A 13,942-nucleotide genomic window follows, 5' to 3' on the forward strand; every position below is an offset into this window, starting at 1 on the left:
GCGGGGTGCTAACGGTTTTGCGCCTCCGCTAACTCCCATGCAATTTTGCGGGAGCCGGTAGCTGGGCGAGAAATGGTTTGCGCCCCGGAGTCACAAACCATGTGAATATCTCCCCCTATAAGTAGTATACCTGAAAAAGTTGCATTTTATAAGTTCATTACATTAGTTCCGTCATTTGTGAGACATTCTTTTTTTAATTATTTTTCTGCAGGTCTTAGGGGAGCTCCAGGATATTCCCTGGAACAGGCCCATCACCTGCCGATTGAAATGGATCCACTGATTGGTAAATCCATTGTAGCTGACTGTGGTGTTCCAGTTTCAGAATGAGATATCTAGAACTGTACTGTTTCTTCTTGCTGCAATCTGTTAAGTGCAACGAGTTAAAGATATAACAGCTGTTTTTAATAATTAAGTAGAAAGTAAAGATAAATCCATCATTAGTTCTTGGTTAAAAGTAGCATAAATATATTCAGGCATACAATTTTAGTTCTTAGCTATAACAATAAAATTGCCCATCTTAATCTTCGTAATCTTGATGCAAAAGTTAGTTTCATTTCAGAATTACAATAATTCCAACTCAAAGGATCAGTGGCATGATTATGTTATTTCTAAATACCCCTTTGAAGGTATTATTACTTGAATTTATGAGTGTCATGTCGGAGTTTAATGGGGTAAAACTTTTTTTTAAAGTGCTAGTCATCAAACTCAGTATTTCCATAATGTCTTTGTTAGAATTGTTATGTTCATGAAAACAATATATATGCACCAAATAATACAAAATGCAACTTCCTGTATGCATAGCCATTGTGTATTTAGAAAGTACAGGTGTGGGAAGGGAAATTTTTGGAGATATAATTTTCCCTGACTTACTTTAGTTAGAAACGTGCAGATTTCCAATCAAAATTGGCTGCGATCCATGATACAAGAAATTACTGAAGGTAATAAAATTAACTTGGAAATAAATCTTTAATATTGTCGTAAAAGTGAAATTGTACTCGAGGTTATACTGTACACCAGTGCACGTGGTTACCATTCAATAAATGGTAGTGACATAAATGCTACAAATTATTACGTAGCTTTTTTGGCCAATAACCTGTAATGGAGCAGTAGATTCCACAACAAATTGACTTTGAGGAGTGTGGTCTGATTGATTGAAATTGGGAGGAAGAGCGTATATAGGCTTCTCTCTACTTGCCATATGGGTGCAGTTGCAATTACTTTCAAGATGCTCGACATCATCCAGGACAAAGTATTGACTTAATCGACACCCCATCTCACCTTAATCATCTACATCCTCCGTAGCTGGTGTACATGGCTGCAGTGTGTACTATCTACAGGATGCACTGCAGCAACTCGCCAAGACTTCTTCAGCAGCACTTCCCAAACCCGCGACTTCCAGCACCTAGAAGATCAAGGACAACAGGTTCCCCTCCAAATCACATATCATCTCGACTTAAGACATATATCACCGTTTCTTCTTCATCGCTGGGTCAAAATACTGGAACTCCATACCTTGTAGCATTGAGGGGGAGTACCTTCACCACATTGACTCCAGCGGTTCATGAAGAAGACCCACCACCACCTTCTCAAGGGCAACTAGAAATGGGTAATAAATGCTGGCCTTGCCAGCAATGCCCAAATCCTGAGAATAAATGGGAAAAAAAATCATATCAAAGCTTATTATCACACTTTTACACCTAAAATGAGTCACTTTTTTGTTTTTAGTCCCATAGCTTTCATTCCTGTATTAATAAAAATAATGGGGACAATTTTAAGCTAACCCACCCGGTGAGGTACTGACTGGATTGGATTAGCCACCCATTTTACATCGCAGCCATTTTTACTTTCCATAATGGAATGTAAAATGGCAGCAGGCTGATCTAATCCCGTCCGTTTCCTGCTCAGCAGTTTAGGTTAAAATTACCCCCCAAATCTTCTAAAAATTTCAATCTCTAAGCAAACTGGTCTGGGGAAGGAAGAAAAAAGGATTTATAATGTTGATCTTTAAAAGCAAACTTTTTAACTATTTGAGAAATGAAGAATTTTTAAGTTTCTGATAAACAGTCTTCTTCAAAAGTTATAATCTCAAAAGATTATATAAAGAAAACACGTGGATTGGGCATATCCACATTCATAGTTCAGTCTTTGACTGGGAAACACTAAGCTTGCAGTTTGTGCATAATAAACTAATAATTCTCTAGGTTAGGTTTGATTGGGTAAAATGTTTATGAACAAACCCTGTCTTTCCTATTTTGGGGGAAATAATTGGTATAACATTCAGGTGTGGTTAGATTAGGCGTTTGATTATGAGAAGACGACATTTATACGGTATATTTCTTTCAAACAGACTGGACAGTAATCTGACGGAGCGGACCGTCTGCCCGTTGCAGAACCCAACCGATATTCATTCCACTGAAGTTAATGTAATGAAAATCCGATGGGTTCTATAAAGGGTGGCAATCCACCCCACCAGATTACCATACAGACAGTGAGGATGGAAATCGAGCTCTCGGTTTCCTATCTAAATCTTATCTGGTAAATTACACAAAAATGAGAATATGTTGTTCTTTCACTAATTTTTAACATAAAGGATGCTGAATCTATGGATGCATTCAATGTGGTTTGTTTCCCTGATCAACCTCAATCTAGGAACCAGTGGGTTCCCGAACATTTCCTGGTGTTAGGTTCGTGACATATGGTTACTGGGTTTTAACTTTGTATTTGTATCTCTGCTTCTGTCACTCCAAGGCCCCTCTCAGTAGAAGGACATGTTTTCTTTAGCTCCCAGACTGATTGTTCTACTGAGAGGTTACTAAATCAAACTGTCTTGTAGATATGGGCTACTACTCTTGCTTTATTTTCATTTGAAAAGCACTGAGAAGTTTGGCCTTGCACGTCAAATTGTTTTTCTTCTGCCATGAGTGTCTCAGTTTGCTGTTTTTAAAATCTCTTTGAAGGAGGTGAAAAAAAACCTCAGTGGGACATAAGTGCAACATAGAAGGAAGCTGAGAGCCTGATTTACTGGGAGGAGGAAATGTTTGTACACATCACATATAAAAAGCCATTCTCAGCAGCAAGCTTTTAAGTTCATATTTGTAGCACTTTTGCCCGGATTAAGCAGATAATCGAGGTGAAAATGATTTGTTTACTGAGAAGCGCCTGACCAGAAGGTATTGCACCCTTTTGTGTTTGAGCTCAGCATGAACTTGAAGTTGTTTTTCTTTGTTTTCTCCTCACAGCCAATAATGCTGGTGTGAACAAGAGGCAGATCACGGATCTTGTGGACCAGAGCATTCAGATTAACGCACACTGCTTTGTTGTGACAGCAGATAATCGTTATATTCTCGTTTGTGGATTCTGGGACAAGAGTTTTCGAGTGTACTCAACAGAAACAGGTACATGACAGTACCAAGTGGCTTCTAGAAATTCACTGTTAAAATTAAGGGTTGTAATTTGAAAATCAGAGCAACCAATAGTATTAATTTCAGTGTAGTCAAGGTTGTGATATAGGGGTTGACCCATCCATCTCTTCATTGTGTCCGTGTGCTTCCTTGTATTGTAACAGTGCACTCCAGAGACATTTGTGATTATTACACAAGATAAGGGCTCATGGGGTTGGGGCTAATATATTAGCATGGATAGAGGATTGGTTAAAGGATAGAATATTGAGAGTAGGAATAAACATGACATTTTCAGGTTGGCAGGCTGTTACTAGTGGGATGCTGCAAGGATCAATGCTGGGGCCTCAGCTATTTACAATCCATATTAATGACTTGGATGAAGGGACCGAGTGTAATGTACCAGGTTTGCTGGCTGCAAAGTGAAGTGGAAAAGTAAGCTATGAGAAGGACACACAGATTCTGCAAAGGGAATGTGAATGGGCAAGAGGGTGGCCAAGAAGATGGAATATAATGTGGGGAATTGTGAGGTTATTTACTTTGGTAGGATGAATAGAAAAACAATATTTTTTAAATGGTGAGAAACTATTAAATGATGGTGTTCAGAGGTATTTGGGTGTCCTTGTACATGAAACATAGAAAGTTAACATGCCGATACAGCAAGAAATTAGGAAATGGTATGTTGGCCTTTATTGCAAGGGGGTTGGAGTACAAGAGTAAGAAAGTCTTGCTACAATTGTACAGGGCTTTGGTGAGACCACACCTGGAGTACTGTGCACAGTTCTGGTTTCCTTATTTGAGAAAATACATACATGTCTTAGAGGCGGTGCAATGAAGGTTCACTAGATTGATCCCTGGGATGAGAAGATTGTCCTATGAGGAGAGATTGAGTACACTGGGCCTATACTCTGGAGTTTAGAAGAGTGAAAGGTGATCTCATTGAAACATACAAGATTTTGAGAGGGTTTGACAGAGTAGATGCTGAGAGATTGTTTCCTCTGGCTGGAGAGCCTAGAACTAGGGGGCATTGTCTCAGGATAAGGGATTGGCCATTTAGGACTGAGATGAGAAGAAATGTCTTCACTCAGGGGGTTGTGAATCTTTGGAATTCTCTACCCCAGAGGGCTGTGGATGCTCAGTCGTTGAGTATATTCAGTCGTTGAGTATATTCAAGTCTGAGATCGATAGATCTTTGGATATTAAGGGAATCAAGGGATATGGGGATTGAGCGGGAAAGTGGAGTTGAGGTCAAAGATCAACCATGATGTTATTGAATGGTGGAGCAGGCTCGAGGGGCCGTATGGGTACTCATGCTCCTATATCTTATGTGTTTATGTTCTTGTTATTTTACACTTTCAGCTAATATAAAAAAATGACCGAATGATAGTTTCTTATTAGAATAGCATAAACATCAGCTTTCGTTGCAATATGGAGACACTAATCTGAGGCTTATACTATCCAGATGGCACGTTCAGATCTAAAATATCGCTTTTGACATCAAAATGTTGTGATACTCTTAATGTAACTACTTTTAAAGATAGCTTTACTCTTTTGCTAGTTTTCAATTAAGACAGGATTTTTTTTATAACGAGCTGCAAAAAGTGGAGAGGAGGCTGGGGGGTGGGGGTGGGGGAGGGGGGGTGGTGGTCGGGAAAGACTTGCACCACAAATGGAAACATAAATCAAAAGATTAAGTCCAGCGAGGAAGACTAATTAATCATTTCTGACGAAGAGCCCTGACTGAAAAGTGAATATATTTAACTCTTTCAGATGCTAACTGGCATGTGTGTTTTTCAGCATATTCTGTTTATATTTCAACTTTCTACCATTCATTTATTTAATTATTTTGTATAAAGGAATGATCTCAATTTGGCTTCCAAAAGTGAGTAGTGTATTATTCTCTTTCCCCTTCTTTCTGTCATCTCCTCTCTGTACTGACTTCAGTGGCCATTTTTCATCTATGAGCTGAGAGACAGAGTGTTGACAGTGTATTTGACCACGAGGGGTATCACAGATGGGCTTGACTATGTCCTCATCTGACATCCACCATATGCACTTTCCAGCAGGAGTACTTGATAGTGAGACCTTGTCTGATTTTTCCCCCTATCCTTAGCCCAAGGAGACATAGTAGTGCCCTCACTCAGCTGAGATAAGGTAACTCAGCAAAGTCTAGAAATGCAGCCTGTAATATTTCATGGTTTCCATGATTCCATGTCACACTTACAAAAACAAAATACTACGGATGTTGGAAATCTGAAATAAAAACAGAAAAGGCTGGAAATACTCAGCAAGTCAGGCAGCACCTGTGGAGAGAAAAACAGAGTTAACATTTCAGGTCGATGACCTTTCATCAGAACTAGAAAATGTTAGGTTTCAATAGGTTTAAAGCATGTAAAGAGGCAGAAACGAAAGAACAAAAGGGAAGGTCGGTCATAGGGTGAAAGGCAGAAGTGATTAAATGACAAAAGTAATGATGGTGCAAGGCAAAAGGAGATGGTAATGGGACAAGTAAAGAAAAAAATGACGGGTCTAGAGGAGGTGTAAATGGAATATCAGAATCATCGGTAACAGTTGCTATCCTAAAAAATGGGGCCGATTTTAAGATCTGAAATTGGTGAACTTAATGTTGAGTTCGGAAGGCTATAACGTACCTATTAGAAAGATGAGGTTCTGTTCCTCAAGCTTACGTTGAGTATCATTGGAACAGTGTAGGAGGCCGAGGTCAGAGTGGGAGTGGTCCGGATAATTAAAATGGCAAGCATGAGCAACGAATACAGTGCACTAAATTGAAAGAAGTACCAGTAAATCACTTTTTAACCTGGAAAGAGCGTTTGGGGCCTTGGACGGTGGGAAGGGAAGAGGTAAAAGAGCAGGGGGTGGAAGTTCGGTCGCGCCTCAGTTAGAGTGATGTCCCAATCGGTAAATTTTGCACCGGCAAATGGTTTGTGTCTGCCACCGCAAAATGAATGAGCTGAGCCCGGTGTTTGGAGCGGGGCGCTAAGGGAGGTATTGCATGCCTCTTTTAGGGCACTAGGCCGGCTGAGCAAGGGAATATCCTGAGCTGAAGAGCCGGCCTCGGAGCTCCATAACAGAAGACTGGGGGGATAAAAAACACCAAAAACATTCCCAATACATAGCTCACGCCACCACAACATAAATCATAAAAACATTATTCTTAAAACAGTCACACTTATCTCAGGTCAGCATTACTTACCTGACTGCGGCCACTACAGTTTGAAACGCCTGCTTCCACAGCTATGAGTTGGGCAGTATCCAAAAATCGAGCCGGTGTCACAACCAGGGGCGTTGCACACCGACTCGCCTTTCCCAAGTGGTACTGCTCCACCCCCAATCAATACTGGCACCGAATGTCCCGGCAGGACGCTGGAAGCTGGCTGCCCGGGCGCAACTGCTTTCCACTACCATTGCTGCCCCTCCGGGGCGCTAAGAGGGGCAACAGAAGACCGAATTTCCACCCCAGGTGTTGCAACTCCTGCGCTTGCACGGGAAGTTGCCTAGGGAAGGGGTGTGTATGTTGGGGTTGATAGAGGAGCGGACCAGGGTATCGCGGAGGGAACGATCCCCTCGGAATGCTAATCATATCACACTATTCATTTATCCATGCAGCCATCGGCAGAACCTTTTTAATGTTGTATTTAATTTCCCGCTCCCTAATCTGCATTTGGTGCCTTCCTATAGCAATGCCGCTGAAATCAAAAACTCAATAGAGTGTAATATTGGGGTACCGCTTGTTAGTACGCAAATGCACTGTGCCACTGAATATGGGTGTTTCTGTTTAATTCGCAGATAAAATGGAAAACTTCTCTCATTGATTATTGTTATTGATTATAATATTTAAGCCAATTTTACTTCATAGGAGGTTTTTCTGAACAATTAATATTTTAAAGTATGCAAGCTTTCTAAAAAATTTTAACGGAAATATTGAAACAGTGGAATATATCTGAAATTTGATTCAGATGTTTCAAGTGTTTGTGAGAAAAAGTCTACAAAGGATTGTGCCAAATTATAATATAGTATAGCTACATTTATCCATATTCTTATACTACAGTACAATAAAACTTGACTTCATAATTATTTCCAGGGAAGTTGACACAAATCGTGTTTGGACACTGGGATGTGGTCACATGCTTGGCCAGATCTGAGTCATATATCGGTGGTGATTGTTACATTGTATCAGGTTCTCGTGATGCCACACTTCTGCTTTGGTATTGGAGTGGCCGACATCACATCATTGGCGACAACCCTAACAATAGTAAGTAGCCTTCGGAAGGAAGAATTGTCACTTAGTGTTACGCTTTTTATAAAACGCTTAGTACAGCAGGATGACTAGGGCTTAGTTGTCAAACTTCCCATAACCAAAATAAGAGCCATGAAGAAGTGGAAGAAATGTAAATGTCAGGACTAATAATTAGCTGCTTTAGGTGCTAGAATTGCAGTAATGAGTTTTCAGCAGTGTTGGGACATTAATTAAGATTTGTAGTTTCACTGTGTGTCTCCCAAACTGTGAGATATGGTTTGTTGCAGGTCATAATTGGGATAAAGAGAGTTAATAACTTTGATTTAATGTACTCCACATCGACAAAATGCACATTAAAGAAAAAGGGAAAGATTTGTTATGTTTTTGAAACTGCTTTATCTAGTTAATAATTTATAGAACGTATTCTTTTTGTAAATCACCTAACATCTTGCACAATTGCAGTAATCCTGCTACAGACTTTGATCACACACCTCTCATTATAACAAACTGTTCTTCTGAGAGGAAATAGTTTAGCATTATAATATTTAGCAGAAAAAATAATCCTTATGATTTTATAATATATATTCACATTGAATATTACAAATAAGCTAAATAGATTTTTAGAAATAAATCTAACTAAGTAACTGATCCTTATTTTTAAACAAAGGTGTAAAAATATTACAATAGACTACAATTGTTAAACAATGAAACAAGCTTACTATGTGTTTGTTAATAAGATTTCCAATTGTTTTGAGATCAGCAAGACAAAATGTCAGAAAGGTTGATAGCAAAACACATGCCATCGTATGTAAATGTTAACACATGCAAATAGATGAAGAAGCAATGTGATGACTTTCTTTCCTATTATAAAACTAAACTGATTCTAATAATGTCACATCTGTAGCTACTTTGCAACTTTATGTATTCCTGTGGAGCTTAACACACTCGCTGATATGTGTTGGCAGAGTGGGTGTTGTAAAGCAATACTGTAGAGCCTTACCTGTTTATTTATTCAGCAGTGTGACATATTCTGTTTTATAACCTTACTTTTGAATCTCAAAGCATGTTCTGTGTGAAAATGATAGAGATCTCATGGCTGTAAATTTTATCTTCATAGTTTACTCAGAGGGGTCTATTTTAATTCCCCTCACCTAGTAGAAAACAGGCAGGTGCCAGTTAACATGGAGCGGGGGTCTACTCATGCCTTTGCCTCCCTGATATGAAATTGCAGGCTGCAAAGACGCCGCCCAAAGCAGGTGGGCTTCATTATATATATGCTACATCGGGGCCAAATCTGCTATTTTAACTTGTGACCTGAGCGAGGGAGCAGTGAAAGCTTCCCTACTTGCCAAGAAAAAGAGCCAGGACCAGAAGAGGCCCAACATGGCCGTGTTATCACCCGGAAGTTAAAGTGGAACCCTAGAGTTTCCAATCAGGACACTTTCTTACAGTGGTTATATATGGAGTGTTACCTACTGATAGTTTTTCATCTGGAGCTATTCTATTATCCTATAGCATCAATAATAATTCATAAACAATTGAAAGTAAAATGCTGAAATAGTAGTTCAATGTATATAAAGAGAGGAAACATCTGCACTGCAACAGAGAGAAAATGTGCGTGTTGTTGGTGGCGATTTTAACCCTACTCGCTCAGCAGAAACCTGACAGGTGGGCAGTTAAAATCGCCCTGGCTCTTACCTGACCAAAAGCCACCATGATTGCAACATCTGCAATTTTAACCTGCTCTCCTGAGCAGGCAGCAAGGACTCACGCCCAGAGCCATCAAGGTCCTTTTTTACTTCTGCATGTTATGGCCCGATGACATAATTGAGACCCAACTGTAAATTTTAACTTAGGCCTGAGTGGGGAATCCACCTGCAATTAAAATTGGGGCCATGGGCTGTGTGAATGCACAAGTAAGCTTGAATTATTTGCACTTCATTGGTAAATCTTACATTTGAATGCTCCAGTATGTTGTCATTGAGCATCACATTTATAGTTTTTGAAGGTGAAACTGTGATGGATCTGGAGAAAGGTGGATGCCAGATGCTTTAATATGATGCAGAGCAATTCACAACTGAAAAAAACCTAATTTAACAGTGATAAAAATTAATTTACACTCTCTAATTGGAGCTGCTGCCCGATGCTGAAAAGCTGCAAGGTTCCGACATCTTATGTTGGAACAGGAGCTGATTGAATCTTTTTTTTGTCAGGCAGGTGTGTTGCACTTGGCCAAGAATTCTCCAGAGCATTTCTTTGCAACATATTACATTCAGCCTTTGACTGCTGTTCTCTTGAAGGGATCAATTCAATTCACAGTGTGTCCCACGAGCCTGAAGATCCATTGATTAGAGGGATTTCACCTGACATTTCTTATTAGACGGCTCCAAAGAGCACGCATCCATGCGTTTTTTGTTTTTGTTTAGGGGGAAGGTTGTGATCCAGAGTAAACTTACGTATTGCATTGATGTGTAACTAGTGTTTAATATAGTTCATATGATCTATAACTGGTCACTTATTTTTGGAATCCATAAACCATTGCATTTTATTGATACATTTTAAGCATAATTACAGATTTTTTTAAAGTTTGTTTTCTTTGTTTTATTTTTTTCATGCTTTAGTCTCTGGCCTTTCATTTCCTAGTCAAGAGGACTAGGCAGGCAAGTAACCCTTTACCATTCACTGGCAGCTACATCAGAATAGCCCAGGGTGATTTGCTATCTGATTTTATTTTCCACTTTCCTTCCCTGTAAGGATGTGTTAAACCTCAACTCGATGCCTCCCCCTTATGGCTCGACCCTGACTGAGATTCGACATACCCCTGGTGGAACTACCAACTGTCAACCCACATTTTTGTATGTTGCAGTTTGTTGGTACACTACTAGTTCATGCTTTAATCACAATTGTTTGACATTTAGAAAACATTTCAAAAGTTTACTTATGATCATTCTAAGTTAACAAATCTTATTTATTTTAAATTGTATAAGAAATATTTATTTTGTTTGCACTATTAAAATCTAAATAATGACTTCAACTGATGGCTATATATAAAGCCATCCAGGAGATAGCTTCAGTATTCTAACTATATTTAATGAATTGGCCTTTGATGGATTTACAAAGTAATGAAATCTGAACATCTTTGTTGAGATCATAGAGTCTTTCTACAAATGGCCTTGCATTGACAATACATGTAATCCTAAAAGAGACTGGTAGCTTTTAGTTTAATCTTCAGTTTAATTATTTATGAATTATGTTAAAAAGGCTTTGGTTGTTTGCAGAGGGAATTCACAGTCCTCTCTCGTTTCATTCAACCTTTCAAACTGGCACACCCAGAACTGCATAACAAAAAATGAATATTAATCGGCTGTTGACACTTCTAGATCATGTTGGCCACATTCATTATATATGCAGCCATCTGCATATTACCAGATCTAATCCGACTAATTGAACTAAGCTAACTTCTCTGATACAGTTCTATGTAGTTTCCTAGTGTTTTACCAAAATGTTTAATGAACACAGAAAACCAGATATAGTTCACCACTGTGTAGTACTGATTACTCTACTGGTTTCTGTTAACTTTATATTGCAGCAAATGAAGTGATCTCATGCTAGTTTAGCTCTGCCTTGAATTCATCTGACTTTCATAACTCCAGTTTTGCTGAGGATTCAAAAACCTGTAAATAAAATATATATCTGAATAACTCGTCCAGTATCGGCATGTTTAAGTCAAAGATGAAAATATGATCAGGGGTCTGAGTCATAATAATGTGTACTTTCAACTAAATTCATATTTCAAAATATAATGCTTTGTAAAGTTGTTGAGGCTTTTGCTTAAAAATTTTCAAATGCAACTTCTCCATCTCAATATATTTGTGATTTTTTTTTGTTTCTTGCTGCAGAGTTTAGAATCTTTCACATTACTCCACTCAATGGGGTCAGGTTTCGGCCTGAGTTGCTATTTTTTTGGAGCACCTAGTTTAGAATGGAGTATCTTAGAAATTGCAATTCTCGGCCTTTTGTTTGCTCCAGTTCTAGTGAGTTAGAACAGTTTCATTTTAGAACAGATTTTTTTTTTTCAAAAGTGGGTGTGTCCGGCCACTTACGCCTGTTTTGCAAGTTTAGGCAGCAAAAACTTACTCCAAACTAACATAGAATGGAGTAAGTGTAGATTTTTGTACGCTCAGAAAAACTTTGCCTACACTTAGAAAATCAGGCGTAGGTTACAAATCAGGCGTAGGGAACGAGGGGGGTTAGGGTTAGGGGGGTTTACAAACATTAAACATTTCACTTTTACAAATAAAGAGCCATCATCAATAATAAATGATAAATAAATCAATAAATAAACCAATAAATCAATCCAAATAAATTAAAAAATAAAAGATTAAAAAAAAAATTAAAAATCACTCAATAAATAAATAAATATTTCTACTCACCTACTACAGCACCAGGGAGAAGAGGAGGGTGAAAGAGAAGACGATAGTGGCGGGGGGGGGGGGGGGGGGGGGAGAGAAGAAGATGGGGGGAGATGAGAGAAGACGATGAAGAAGCCCCGCATGCCGCCGACTCTTTGGGCAAGGCCCGCCCCAACAGGTGGGCGGGCCCCGCCGCCGAGGTAAGATGTGCAGGCCACTCGGCCAGGGATAGGGGTGACGTCTCTTCAGCCTGGGATAGGGTCGTCGCCCCGGAGACAGGACGCCGGCAGCTACTGTGCACACGCGCAGCTGCCAGCACTGTTTTCGGCGCAGGGCTGCAGCTCCGCCCCCAGCAGCTCTTGCTGCGCGCGCCGAAGTGGAATTGTGTCTACAGCTATCTGAGAATCGCGAGGTAAGTATTCGGCGCAATTTTTGTTCTATAAATTAGGCTGGCCTCTCCGATGTGCGCCGTTCTAGCGGGCGGCCAAAACTTGACCCCCATATAACATGGAAAAAAATCCCCTGGTATAAAGATGGCTATAACTATGACTAATAAATGCACTCGATGTACAGATGATATAAATTTAAACTGATTGTGACAAATAGCACTATATTGCACAGAATATAGAGATTCAAATTGAAAATCCACTTTTATTTCCAAGAAGTAGTTTCCCTACTTTGCCTGCATGCATGTCACAACCTCTAACCTCTCATAGCATCTGCCAGAAATGACTTGACAGTGACGGAATAATCAATTTATTTTTAAATGATTACTCTGATTCCAGACATCTGCTGTTATAGGTATTAACCCTCTCTGTGGTGCATTCTCATGATGCCTCTCTCTCTGATAGTAGAATAGAAAATCAGGTCATTAAAAAAAAATGTAGCTTTGGAGCTTAAGTCTTCATATTGTCTTTGCATTTTACTTAGTGAGTTGTCTTACATTTTTACCACCTTCCACTCTTTAGGTATATCTGTACCTGTACTATTTCCTGGCCAAAAGGACAAGCAGGTGACCTTAGTGTAGCTTTTTGATCAACTGCTACAGTATTCCAGTTCTATCCTTAAGTTGATGGAATTCGACCATATAACTTTCAGAAATCGAATCAGTTCTTTGATGATTCCAAAATAGATGATTGACCTCTAATGACCACAATCATCTTCCTTTGTGCCAGGTATGAATCCAGCCACAGGAGAGTATTTCCCCTAATACCCCGGATTTCAATTTTACTAGGGCTTATTGATGCCATACTTGGTCAAATGTTGCCTTGATATCAAGGGCAGTCTTTCTCACTTCATCTAATGACTTCCCTTAGCCAGTTCCTAATATCAGCGATGCCAGTGGAGGAGACACCAAGCAATATTAAAAATGAAATCAATCTGTGCCCCTATGGTGACATCTGAAAGTGGATGAGGAACATGTCACATTGCTGTCTCTCTCTTTCAGAGAATTGTGTGAAGGAAAGAAATAAAAGTGCCTCCTGAAATAATGAGAAGCATGTCTTTTTAATGAAATATAAAACTGGTCAGTGTTGGCACAGCTGCTTCAATTCAAAGGGTACAATATACATAATGTGTTCAACTATAGGATATCCCAGTTGGATATTCTATTTAATTTTTACTAACTGGCATGGTCTCTGATTTTTACTTTCAGGTGATTACCCAGCTCCTAGAGCTGTCCTGACTGGGCATGACCATGAAGTAGTTTCTGTATCTGTGTGTGCAGAACTGGGACTCGTTATCAGTGGAGCCAAAGGTGAGCAGGCATGTCACGACAGAAAGAATATTAATATTTTTGTTATTTTAATGAGTCTTTGTTTTCCCTTGAGCGTAGTTTAGTCCCAAAGTGCCACTCATCTGTTTCCGGCAGGTGT

The 13,942-nt window shown here is 39.4% G+C and overlaps 1 protein-coding gene across 1 annotated transcript in view; it reads left to right on the top strand.

The window, feature by feature from the left end:
* nbeaa (neurobeachin a) overlaps window positions 1-13,942 on the top strand; it is a 1,211,357-nt gene that overhangs the window by 1,167,528 nt on the left and 29,887 nt on the right. The window contains exons 52-56 of the mRNA XM_070892347.1: window positions 212-283; window positions 876-938; window positions 3,240-3,395; window positions 7,501-7,671; window positions 13,723-13,824. Of these exons, the coding sequence (XP_070748448.1) occupies window positions 212-283; window positions 876-938; window positions 3,240-3,395; window positions 7,501-7,671; window positions 13,723-13,824 (564 nt within the window). The remainder of the gene's footprint in view (window positions 1-211; window positions 284-875; window positions 939-3,239; window positions 3,396-7,500; window positions 7,672-13,722; window positions 13,825-13,942) is intronic.

Source organism: Pristiophorus japonicus, chromosome 10 (genome assembly GCF_044704955.1).
Source record: "Pristiophorus japonicus isolate sPriJap1 chromosome 10, sPriJap1.hap1, whole genome shotgun sequence".
Taxonomy (NCBI): domain Eukaryota; kingdom Metazoa; phylum Chordata; class Chondrichthyes; family Pristiophoridae; genus Pristiophorus; species Pristiophorus japonicus.